Genomic DNA, 13,455 nt, shown 5'->3' with positions numbered 1-13,455 from the left:
TACTAAGATAACGTTAGAAAACTTGATATGATTATTGCAAACTTGAGCATTTAGGATTCTAAAAGGTTGATATTTTCCTCAATGATCGATGGTTACGTTGTTTAGAAGTATGTTCTTTCTTTGGACAATATAGTATGTTCTTTATTTGGACAATAGGTTCATTATGCACTATTAAATTTTATTTTTATTTAACTGCAGATAGAAAAAGACAAAGAGAAGAGCGAGCAATATTTAAGAAATTGGACATTGTATTCTGTTAAGTTGATTTTTTCAAAATAATTAAAGGTGAAAACTTTTATTAATTATTAAGAACTGTTAAATTACAATTTAGTGAAACAGTTTTTAACTATTAACTTTACATAAAAATAACTATATGTAAATTTTTATCATAATTAAATTGGTTTATAATTTTTAAATTGGTCAAATTATTCTCTTGGTTTAATCATTTAAGTGACGATACAAACTGAATTTACATTATCATCCATATGTATAAATTAAATCCAATATTAAATAAAAAAAATTGTTGAGGTGCAATATGAAGATATTTTTCTCACAGAATATGAAATGTAATATTTACAAATACAAAAAAGGCATTATACGAATGAATTTCATGAGATTGCAAGGTATCCCGATGCAAGAACATTGGAAGGATAAGTTATTTTGACACAAACGACGCTGCCACAAGCTTAGCTACTGGCGGGAAGGAATAAAAGACAGAATAGAGTTAATAGAAAGTTATATTGTCTTTCCAAGAATATATTAGGATTCTGTGAAGTGAGAGTGGTTGTAAAGTGAAGGAATGACAAATTAATTACCTTTAAATCAGTTCGGTGAAATCCATGCACAATAAAAGCAATTGATCGATTCTTCACTTTATTATTTATAACTACTCTCGTTGTAGAGGATCCAATTCAGAGAGTAGGGATAGCATGGCCCATATTAAAATTCCTCATCCTTATAACGGTAGCCTAAGGATGATGCCTCACCTAATATCCCCATGCAAAGCCGGCATTATGCAGTAATCCTGATGACATGGGAAACGTCAAGATAATATAAACAGGATGGAAGACCCAAAATGGTTATGGAATTTATTTTATTTAGTTCAAATAAAAAATTGTTTTCATATCCTCCAATTATACATTATATAAATTAGGGTGGTGTCCCCACCATTGTGATGGCAAAGATCAAAGGTTAGAATTTATGAGGCATATACCTAGCATGCTCTACTTAACCTGACATCAGGATGGGGAACCTCGTTTCTATGCTATTAGGAGGAGCCTCCTAACATCTAATACCGGTATTTCAGTTTCTGGTTTTGGTTTTCCAGGTCAGAATCTGCATAGATTTTGGTCTTCGGCAACATGCCATGTATTTGTTTCTGCTTTGCAGAAAATCTGAATCTTAAAAGTAACGAGTTGGTCATTACACCGATGGAACTCAACCCCATGAGAGCCCCAGCAATTGATGGAGTCAGCATGGTTCCATTTATAGGGAATAACACTCCAGCAGCAATTGGAATCCCTACCTGTATAAAGATAGACATATAATTATAACACACCATTTGAATAGCACATTTCCAGAGATTAAAAAATCAATAGAAGCGTTGGAACAACAAATGAAGAATAATCAGTCCCAAACTGGGTTGAATATAATACAAAATGAACTAAAACTTAACTAGTAGTTACAAAGTAAGTTATAACTTATAAGTATCCCGGTGGCAGTGGAATAAACACACAATATAAGTTATCTTTGTTTTGTTCAAGTTATATTAACTTCAAGACACACCAAATAATAATAATAATGATGAAAAATGTGTCAACGAGGTATAGTTCAAATGGCATAGTCTTCCTATCCTCACCTAGAGGTCTCGGGTTCGAATCTCACTCCTAACTTTGTAAAAAAAATAAAAATAAAATAATGATGATAAATGCCCGTAAATAAAAGATAAATAAATAAATAAGAAACAGTGTTGATCAAATATTTGACACAAGAAATAACAACCACCATCAAAATCATGGCAACATTGGCAAAACAATTATGAAAAAGAAAGAAACAAAATTAGTTTTAGCATTTCCCAACATAGCAGCCTTCTTTTTGTACTTACTTGGTCCTATCCTTTCTTCCCCCTCTCCCTCGTGCAAATCTTGTTATTTATCTTGTCATAACATGACTCAAAATGTCAAGTTTAAAGATGATACGTGTTTATATAGTTATTTTAGTGGGTGCATAAAAAATTAAAAAATAAAATAAAATAAAAGAAGGTGCAATGGACAGTGGCAGGCTGGTAACAGAGATGCGAGACATCGACCAGTGGTTTCATGACAATACTCTTCCTAGAGGTAGAATCGGTGCTCAAAATTTTACTGGTCAGTTGAACATTACTTAAATTAGATCCGACACTTATTGTATTCTGCGTTTTAACTTTTAATACGAAGAGTAGCATGAAATAAGCTGTTAGAACTTAGAACATATTGATGTGGAGCTCAAATTCCAACCTGAAAAAAATTCAACTCACAGCCGTTCACCTTCCTCTAATTTCCTTTATGTAGAATCAGAATAAATTCTCCCTCCTCAACACTCTCGAATATACAAATTTTCCCACTAACAAATCACATGGGCCCTCTCTCTATCACTATCTAAATACACCAAAATAATAATAATAATAATAATATATAAATAAATAAAATTTAAGACAAACACTGCAGCAACCTGTTTTAAATGCAGATCAATTTCTATATTGGACGGGAGAACTTACAATGTTGTATATGAAGGCCCACCAAAGATTTTGTTTTACAGTATTCATGGTTAGCCTGCTGAGCTCCAAAGCATCAACTAACTGCATAGAGCATAGTCATAACAGATTAGATACCTTGAATACATTTCATCAAGATTCAAGAAGTATTTGAGGCTGAGATAATTGAAGTAAATTCATTTTTAAACTTAAGACATGTCCTACATATTGTAAGGTGAAGACAACTTTGGACAATGCAGAAAAGTTTTAAGAAGATTAGAATAAATAAAAGATCCTAAAAAAGAAAAATACCTGTGAGAGCTGGTTGCGCATCAATACAATAGAAGACACCTCACTAGCAGCTCCAACACCTCCACCTAATGCGATACCAATATGTGAAGAGGCCAGGGCAGCTGCATCATTAATTCCATCACCAACCATAGCTACAATCTTCTGATCTTTCTGTAGTTCATTTATGAACTTCTTTTTCCCATCTGGTTTCACTCCAGATAGAACCTGCAATTGGCACAAATTTTCCAAGTACTAACAATCATTAACTAACCAAAAAAAGGGGGGAATTGTGTACAAGAAGAATTTGGACCAAAGACGTACACAGACATCTATGCTAAAGCTGAAATAGCCAGCAAAAAGATTACATATGGACAAGGTGGGAATCAATTGCTGCAAGTCTAAAACAGCAGCAGTTACACACACACGCTGCACACCCTTACATATACCACAAGGTGGGAATCAATTGCTGTAAGTAAACAGCAGTCAAACACACACACAGCATGTTTAGGCTTGGGGTCATGAACATCGTCAAAGTTTGTAGCTCCACACTTTATACAGTGTAAATGTAGAAGTTTCTGAGTAATAAAGCAATAGATGACTCAATTCAGCTATGTCAAGGTATGCAACCTTTTACCTTCTCTTTAGAGATTCCAACAAGGGATGCAACATGCTCAGCTGCATTCCTTTTGTCTCCAGACAGCATGTATACTCCAATACCTTGCTTAGACAATTGATCAACAACGTGTTTTGCATCTTCCCTTATCTCATCTTCAAAATAAATAAGGCCAGCTAGAGTATCATTTACTCCAACATAGACAACAGATTGATTTTTAAAATCCTCCAATTCTTGATGTATCTTGCTGCTAACCCCATGCCTATATAAAGGAAATATATGCTGACGTAAGAACTTTATAAAGAAAAAGGCAAGAAAAAGTTCTACAACTAAACAAAATTTATAGTATATACATTTTTTTTAAGAAATAAAAAAGAACAAAGCTACCATCCAGTATCTTAGTAACATGGATGAATCTAAAGCAAGCATAATCAGCAATATGCTGCATTCATTTGAAAAAAAAAATGGAAAAAAATTCCTTTAAATAAATTAAATTTAAAAAAAAAAAAAAAATTTGAGGTGCATCCTATCCTGTATATTTTCAGAGAATGATAAAAATAAAATACTCCAGTACCTGGTGATCCAATCCAATGTCCCAACAGAGACCTTTTTGTTATCAACAGTTGCTACTGCACCAGAACCAGGTTCTTCAAGGAATGTTCCATCTGCAACCTGCAAATTTGTAGTAAGGCATACATACACTAACAGGTGTGTCCTCATGAAACTAACCTTTATGACAATATATTTAACATGAATTACAGATTTCAGCCATTCACAAATTACCACCAAAAGGTTCTATTTTACAAAAGTACATTAGTCAGTGAGTCTTACAGCCAATAAACATTGCCTATTAATAAGTCAATCTCATATAGATGGCATATACTGACAGTAAAAGGGGGCACAAAACAAAGTTAAGTACCCAGTCGTTTCTCCTCTACAAGAGAATAGCAACTCAATAGCAATTAGCCAACTGTTATTAGAGGCAGATTAGCTCATGGAATGCCAAAAATCCACCAGTATTATAAACTATGATATCATTCCCTTTCTGATACATACACACTCAGACGCATAGATAAACCAGGTAATATAGTAAAGAGCATGGTCGGCAAATATAACAATGTTATTATCTTTTTATTTTAATTTTCAAATAATTTTGTTTATTTATTTCCACTATTTAAGCAAAATACATTTTATTAATATGATAAACTAATCAATAATTTAAAAAAATAAATAAATAAATAAAAGATACTATAACAATTAAAGCTAATGATATGATATTTAATACTACACCAAAAAGATGTATTAGAATATATTCAATTTATCAGCTCATGTAAAGCAAAAGCGTCATGTGATTTGTATGAGCAAGAAGAGACCAAAGAACAGTGGGTGATATGATGAGAGAAAAGAAGTAAAGTTCGTAACAGAATAAAGCAGTGAGAACACTTGATGTCAGGATGGGGAAGTTGAATAGAGAAAGAAGAACCTTAGCGTTAGTACAATTAACTTTCTGAGCAGCATCCACAATAGCTTTCCCAACTGGATGTACTGAATTCGATTCTACCGCAGCTGCTAACCTCAAAACTTCGACATCAGACCATGTATTCTCTTCTGCTTGGCTGAATTAAAAAATGAACTTTATACCACATTGAGTTGGATAACTTCAACAGAAGAATTCATACAGTATATACATATTTTTTACATATCTAGATTTATGTTTCACAAAATGCCACTAGATTTCTTTTGGAGACTCTTTTTAACCAAAAAAGAGAGAAAAGGTGAGCACAACGATGGGTTATTCTGACATTCTTAATGTAAATTAGAACTATTATTTGATTGCATGAATATACATAGCAAAACGCATGTTTTTTAGTCAGAGTAAAAAGGATATCATCTTGTATTAATGAAGAATTCAAACAAAGTCGATGTCATTTTAATCTTCCCATATAAGTTGATTGTGATTAATGGGTGGATGTATCTTGTACAGTAGTACCTTGAATTTGCATTTTGTTCACATGAAGGAGCAATAACCTTTGTCACAACAGGTCGACCAACTGTAAGGGTTCCTGTTTTGTCAAATACAACTGTATCTACCATGGCAAACTTCTCTAGAATGTTTCCACCACGCAACAGCAAACCTCTTGTAGCCCCCAAAGAAGTTCCAACCTGTTAAATACACATACAATGCCATAATCTTAGATTAAACAGTCTTTATGGATGTGATTGTTATGAAGAAATTACCAGCACAGCAGTAGGTGTGGCTAATCCGAGTGCACATGGACAAGCAATAACCTGCATCAATAGACAAGTATTAATACCAGGAATAGCTATAAGATCCTTCATCTAGACAGTAACTGAAAACTAAAATATTTAGCAGGCTATTTTCTCTCTCCTATTTTTCATCTCAAAAGGAAAATTATAGTACTTTACCTTCCATAGCTATTCAACAACAATAAATGAATCATTTAGTTGGACTAACAAAACCTAAGTATGTGTGCCTCTTAAATAGTAAAAGGGTCTCTCATGAAAGCAAAAGAGCTATCTTTCTTTTCTTTTCTTTTCTTTTTTTTTGTCTTAAGCTATTGCAGTTTTAAATACCTTAACTTTAAATGCTCTCAAACAAACTGATGACGTAGCATTCAAAATAAAATACAAGAGGGAAGATGCATAGCCCAAAGAACCATAAATCAGGAACCATGTAGCTAAAGATGTTACACGCAGATAAAAAGGGAATGAGTTAAATTGATTTGAATAATGAATTGTTAAAGAAACTCTACACCTTCTGAAAATGCCAAAATATAGATTCTATGTTTCTGACACACTACTAAACATCTTATATAAAATCGTGTGAAGCTTGAAGCATAGCCAAAAAGATTTAACGCTATATGTGTAAATATATAGTGTTGTGCCTTGTCAAAAGAACAGTTCATCTAAATGGCCAACCCATTATGTGAGAGCACCAAAACAGATTTTATAATATTAATTTGCTAGCTTTGTATAGAGATGTAGACAAGATTTTCAAGCTTCCTTGTTTCTCAAAATGCATCGTGGGATATTTTAACGTCCATAAACATTTGAAGCATACCAGAACACTGCAAGCAAGCTGCAGAGCCAATGAAACTGCACTTCCTTGGTATAAAGCAGTAGGTAAAACATGTTTGCCAAATAGACTCCAAAATGTAAAAGTGGTGAAAGAGACTGCCATCACCCCATAAGTGAAGTGTCCAGCCACCTGGATACAAAAAATGCTAATACTTAATTTTAGTGACGAGGATAAGGCATAAGATATTAAAGAAAAAGGATAATACAGCCACAAAGAACAAAAGGATGAGAAATCCTACTTGAAAAAAGAAGGGGGGGAAGACAATATAAAAAAGAAGAAAACATAACTGAAGCTAACCACCCAATACAGAAGCATGAAGTTTGCAAGACTAGACATTTGTAGATAGAAACAAACTTGCTCAAAATAATTGAGATTTAATTAAGAAACCTTATCAGCCAATCTCTGTACTGGAGCTTCCCTGCTTTGTGCCTCTTCAACGAGACGTACAATGTCCCCCATAGCAGTCTCACCGCCTGGTCTCCTTACTTCCATTGTGAGAGTTCCATTAAGATTTATACTTCCAGCTGCAACATCACTCTACAGATATAAAATCCATCAACCAAAGTTACTTTAAGTCTTATACCGCCCAGTACTGCCAGTTCCACAACTGTGAAAGTCTCAATCATATATCAACAAAAAATGAAGTGTGTCCATCATTAACAAAGATAGACATAAAACATGATCATCAATTACCAACTGGTCTTCATGTTTTATTTATAAATGCAAACAATGCCTTGAAGAATTTCAAACCATGACCATAGCATGCACCATTACTTAAAGAAACCAACACATTGCGTCCAACGACAACTAAATTTCATATTATACGAATATGTCAGGATAGAATGGTACCCCTGGTAATTTTGTTACTGGAAGTGGCTCACCGGTGAAACTTGACTCATCTACAGTGCTTCTACCAGATCTGACAATTCCATCTGCTGGGATACGATCCTAGAGAATAAAAATGAATGTTAAAAGGAATATCAAAGCACATATTTATGCATGTCACTTCCCAAAATATAGACAGGGTGTTCAAACTTAAAATCATTATAAGAAAATGTCTTGCAATACATAGAGCACCATGGTTCAGGAACAAAGCAATGTGGTAAGAATCCCCCTTTCCCGTACTTGTGGACACTAACAATATAAGTATTATCATTCTTCCTTTATCTTTCATATCTCATTAGATAACTTTTACCATCCAAAGACATGCTGATAGAAGTCATCCTTTCTTTTTTTTTATAAAAAAAAACAAAGATTAAAGTTTCTCTGTTTGAAGGAGCTCCAGGTTTATCTCCAATAAATTGTAGATTTTGATATTACTTACTCCAGGCAACACAATAATTTGGTCTCCCACAGAAAGACTGTCAGAAGGAACTTCAACAATTGAGTCAACTTCTGTTTTCCCATTATTAACAAGAAGGCGGGCTTTTGATGGTAGTAAACTAAGAAGTCCTGTCATATCACTTGTTGCTTTAATTTTTGCTCTCTGCTCAAGATTCCTTCCTAACAAGACAAATGCAATCAGCATAATTGGTTCCTCAAAGAAAGCTTTCCAACCCTGCATTAGAAAATAATATAGTTAAGACTTAAGATATATAAACTTAAATCGATTGCCAGCACATGTATATATGTATAATTTGAGGAAACAAATATACTTTTTGGCTTTGGATTAATATGCCAAATGAAAACAGACAAGAAGCATCACACCAACAGTGAGCATGTCGCTTAAGAGACACACCCCATTCTTAGTCTTTATCCAAAACCAAAAAGAAAAATAAAATTATAACCAGCACCATAAAGTAAATGAGACAGAGAATACAGATTAAACATGCATTGTTATAGGTAAAGGTAAACAGGGTGTACATAAATCAGTCCGAACCAATGAATCGGATCCTACATTGGCGGGTTTGATTTATAGAAAAATATCACACTAAACCAAACCACCCGAATTGATATAGCATATTAATTACTTTACCTAGTTTCTATTTTTAGAATCTGGATAACAAATGCTGCTATCTTATAGTCTTCTTTATATATAATGATAAATAAATGAAGATGACTATAGTGCAATTTTTAGTTGAAAACTCGTCTTATCAAGCATCAATTAGCCATAACTTTAGAAGTCATAAGTAAATGACAAAAAATAAGACACTCCGCAAAATATGGGATTTTAGTTTTCCATTTTCTTTAACTTTTACAAGTGTAACTGAGCAACAAAACATAGCTAGAGAATAAATGAAATGAAAATTCCAGGTTGGTGCTAAACTTCAAATGAACATTTTACCAATTTTGGTAGCAGCGTAGCAAATGAACTGACTGTAAATGATGACAAGGCCCCAAGACCAACTAAGGTGTTCATGTTTGGTGCCCCTTTAAGAAGGCTTTTTAGTCCATCTAAGATAAGCTGGCGACCAGGACCAAGCAATGTAAACAAAGACAGTGACACATGAAATCCAACAGAATGAAATGCATGAATCCACGGTGCCCTAGCTGCAAAGAAATGAGAGAGATGGCCAACAAGACAAACAGCACAAAGAGCCCAAGAAACAGCTAGCTCGCGACCTTAGAACAGCACAAGAAAAAAAAGGAAGCACAATGATGATTAGTATCAAGATTAGAAAGCAGATAAATCCTCCGAGAACCATTCAGATATATCAGAAGTAGGCTGTTATCGCTACACTTGGTTTATAGAAAAGACTCAATGAGATTCTTACCACTTTGTCTTAATTGTTTGCGCTTTTCCTCCATCTTTCTTTCAAAAATTTGGATGAAATTGTCTCTTCCCGAATCTGCACTTAAGAAAGAGCAGGATAGTCAAGCAACCATACCAATGGAGAAAGCTGATATGATTTTAATTTAGAAATTATCACTCAAAAAAGTAACTTGTAGTAGCAATTTAGAGGGGTTTACGCCAGGTTTCCATCATAGGTGAGCACAATACAGTCATTCTTCCCAGTTATTTGCTAAATTAGTTTGCATATTGTTCCTAGTAGGAGGTAACAAGCATGCATAAGGGGAATGCAGCCAAAAGATAAAAAGGACTATCCTCTGTCCCTCAAGTAAAAGAAAGTAGAAATAACTCAGCACTGTTACACCATCGCACATGATAAAGAGAAATATGAGGGGTATGAAAAACAAATTATGATTTTAAAAGTACAACAATACAGCTACAACCATGATAGACATATCAAAAGTTCATTTATATCCTACAATGGGCAAAGATAAAATAGAGCGGCGGTAAGCAATAATTGTTTACACAGCTACATAAGCCCATGTATCACTCATAGTCTCATACAAAATAGAGTCCTCAAAATTCTTGATAACTAAAGGGTTGCTACTTTCAGAGTCAACATCAGCAAATCCGTCATCATGCAGGGCTGCCAGAAGAGTGTCACGGAACTCCAACACCCTCAAGAATCCATGGAGACTCACCTACTGAAGGGAGGAATTACAACATCAATAATGGTTTTTAAACTATCCTATAGATCTAAGAATGGTCGATATAAGATTTGGAAATAGTTTAGCCATATAAAAAGGTATTGTTTTGAACTCAGAACCTCATGAATTAAGAACATACCATTGACTCCAGACAACCACTCTTTAGCATTTATATGATGAAATAATTCCTTCAGTTGCTATCGTCCTTACCTGCCACTTAACCCACCAAGCTTCATGTGAATCAAATTGAATTCTATGACATATGTTAACATCTAATCTCATTTACACTAATAATTGCTAAGTGGATAACCAGTTTTCAAAGGCATCCAATATCATCTTAGGTCTATTGGGCAATTTGAATTCACCACTATGTACTTCTTTTGATAGAAAAATCACTTGCGAAAATATTATCCTCACACACTATTCAATAATTCCCAACCAAAATCTTGGGTTCAACGTTGGTCTACCAATAATCAAGCAATGGCTATAACAATTCTGAAGGTAATACAAAGCTGAGTTTACACTTTTTACAGATTGATCTGCACAATACTGTCCCTAAATATTCTAATTATTTCTTCAATAACTGAGAGATAACAGACGCACAAAGGACATTACTAAGATGGGACAAACTAGGTATCATTCATAATAAAAGGGTGGAAAAAGAAAGAATAACCACAGGGGGAGCGAAAAGAAACAGGCATTAATATATTAAAAGGAATAAACTCCATGTTGAGTCAGCAACTACTAGGATCGAACTCTCTCAACTAAGATGTTGGGTTTGGCTCCTGATCCTGATCCTTCATAGGAATTGTCTCACTGAGGCTTGTGGTATCCATTGACACCTCTTCCTAAATTTTTTCCCATCCCAGAAACACAAACAAAGAGACATTATACTGATAATGTTGAAAACATACCTCGAAGGCTGGAGCTATATCCACAGTTAGTCAAATGCTCTGCAAGTGCCTCCCCTAAATGCTTCTGCCAATTTGGTGCTTTTTTCGCTTCAGATACAGGCCAAACTATTGCTGTCTCTGTAGTTAGATTCACACTAGCAGATGACACTTGGGGCTGTGCATTAACATAAGAAATAAAGAACCACAATTCAGATTACTGATCCTTTATTTAAGAAAACGAATTAAAAAAAAATCTAAATGGCCATGCATTTAAAGAAGAAAAATATAATTTCTTATCTACCTTACTTGTCATTTCCTTGAATTTTCTGTCCTTTTATGATTTTTTATCAGAACTAAAAATTACAGAAGATAGCGTCACAGATTCTCAATGCTACCTTAAGAACATCAACAGACTTAGCTATTTATAATTGGATCACAGTGTAAGGAAGTTCAATTTCACAATGTGGGTATATAAATTCAATGCTTACAAATATAATCTCAAATATTGCACACACATGAACATCAAATGCCAATCAACTATTCACGTACAAGAGCACATTCAACATCAAAGTTAGTCAACATTTGCAAACACTAATCAATTTACACATATAGAATAATGGAAGCACCTAAACCAAATCAAAATCAATATTGCAACGAACTTACACGACTTTCCAGAATCCTCTTTACAGTCGCAGCACATCCACCGCACGTCATTCCCTATCAAACGCACACAAAGAGAACGTAAAAGAAAGCTTAGTTAGAAATGCCAAAGAAAATAAAACGGAAGAAGAGAACCAAACCAAACTTCACTCAAACAAGTTTTTCATACCGAAACATCGAGAATGATCACATCAGGCGAAAGCGCCGAAACCTCCTGAGCTGCGTCTCCAACTAACTTCACGCTACCGTCTCCAGACTCGCCGCCGCCGCCTCCTCCTCCTCCTTCGCCGCCAGTTCCGGCTCCGCCGAAGCCTCCGCCGCCGGCTTCAGAAGCGAAGGAAGCGACGGAGCTTGAAACGCACCGTAAACGGCACGGAGGTCGCGGCGGAAGCAGCACGCGGAAGGCACTGAGCGACGGCGAGAAACTGAAAACCGCGGGTGAGCTCGGAATGTGGCGGGAGGCGTAGGAATTGACTGCGCATTTGAGGCTGCGGCGGAGAAGAGGAAGGCGATGAGGAGCCGTGGCGGCGAAGTGGCGGTGGAGAGCCTTGAAGAGTGCCATCTGCGCCGGTGTAGTGACGGAGATTGCAGAATCCATTGGATTCTGCTGAAGAGTTGAAGAAGAACAAGAGGAGACTGTTTCAATGTGGAAGCAATCTTCTGGTCCAGTTGAGCGAAGTTATAGCTCTGCGCGTGTTACTGTCTACTATTTCTTTTATTTATTTACTTTTATTTTTATCTTCTTCACTTCTTCACTTCTTCTACCTATCACTGCGTTGCTAATTAAATTTGGTATGCGTGCACGGTATATTGGTATTAGAATCCACTCCTGTTTACACGTTTTTCTTGTGGTGGGCGACACTCTTGTAATAATTGAGAAATATTTATGATAATATATATATATATATATTTTTTTTTTCTGAACTTTATTTTATTTATTTATGCATGTATTAAATATTTTTTTTTCAAAATATTTCATCCGTTACGTTTGAAAATTAAAAGTATTTAAGGAGCGAATAAAATATGTGTACAATGTGTATAATAGAGGTTTAGGGATGTCCGATTCAGTATTAGAGATATAACATTAATGTTATCTTTTTCTATCAGCTTAAACTTTTGGAATGAGTGATTTCATGATATGGTTTCATAGTCCATTATACACATTGTATAAATATTTCATTGGTTCTCTAACAGAATTCTTTAATAATAAATTAATAATAGTCATTAACTTAAATTTCTTTTTAATAACATTATAAAACATTCAGCAATATAGTGCCCGTCACGTGACCCCTTGTTTTTCACAATTCCTTCTTTTCTCTCTCCACTCTTCAGTCTTCACCTAACCCTTTTGTCGGTTTGTCACATTCTCTTTGAAGTGCTGTTATTAACTTAATGTTTTTTCTGGTTCAGCACTAATCCCTTTCGTCCCCCTTTTTCCCTCTTTTCTCCTTCATCGACACGGTAGCAGAAATGGAAACAAAAGCTTCGTACAATGTAAAGAATAAAGAATGAATGGATGATTACATAAAGCTTTAGTATATAGCTATCAAACAATAATCTTAATATCGATCATCGTTGGATGAGTTCTAAGGAGGGATGAATGATCAGCGGAAAAGAGAATAGAACTAACGCTTGTTTAAGCTACGGTGGCTCTTTCTCTAGGCTGCTAGTACCATTCATGGAAGGTGACTATGGTGGCGGTTCAAAAATATGAGATAGTTTTAGACTT

At 34.9% G+C, this 13,455-nt stretch overlaps 1 protein-coding gene across 6 annotated transcripts; it reads right to left on the bottom strand.

The window, feature by feature from the left end:
• Positions 1-468: 468 nt before the first annotated feature.
• Positions 469-12,563, bottom strand: PAA1 (P-type ATP-ase 1). Of its 6 annotated transcripts, none has more exons than XR_015907167.1 (19): positions 11,896-12,563; positions 11,730-11,783; positions 11,088-11,241; positions 9,450-9,524; positions 9,020-9,297; positions 8,060-8,293; positions 7,585-7,683; positions 7,123-7,272; positions 6,718-6,864; positions 5,874-5,924; positions 5,626-5,798; positions 5,119-5,251; positions 4,210-4,307; positions 3,657-3,897; positions 3,044-3,247; positions 2,756-2,836; positions 1,214-1,525; positions 816-1,024; positions 469-693 (listed from the first exon to the last, which is right to left on the bottom strand). XR_015907167.1 is itself a non-coding variant. In XM_088507966.1 (17 exons), the coding sequence occupies exons 1-17, from the start codon at positions 12,322-12,324 to the stop codon at positions 1,289-1,291; spliced, it is 2,838 nt and encodes a 945-aa protein (XP_088364092.1). In that variant the 5' UTR covers positions 12,325-12,507; the 3' UTR covers positions 1,077-1,288. The 6 variants fall into 6 exon arrangements, 1 of the variants encoding a protein (XP_088364092.1); XR_015907169.1 differs by having other exon boundaries at positions 469-690; positions 11,896-12,507; XR_015907170.1 differs by having other exon boundaries at positions 1,233-1,525; positions 11,896-12,507.
• Between the last annotated feature and the right edge of the window lie 892 nt (positions 12,564-13,455).

The sequence above is a fragment of the Arachis ipaensis genome, chromosome B3 (genome assembly GCF_059453495.1).
Source record: "Arachis ipaensis isolate K30076 ecotype BB chromosome B3, ASM5945349v1, whole genome shotgun sequence".
NCBI classification, from domain to species: Eukaryota; Viridiplantae; Streptophyta; class Magnoliopsida; order Fabales; family Fabaceae; genus Arachis; species Arachis ipaensis.
The sequence above is the reverse complement of the archived record's forward strand: the minus strand, read 5'-3'. Positions and strand labels throughout refer to the sequence as shown.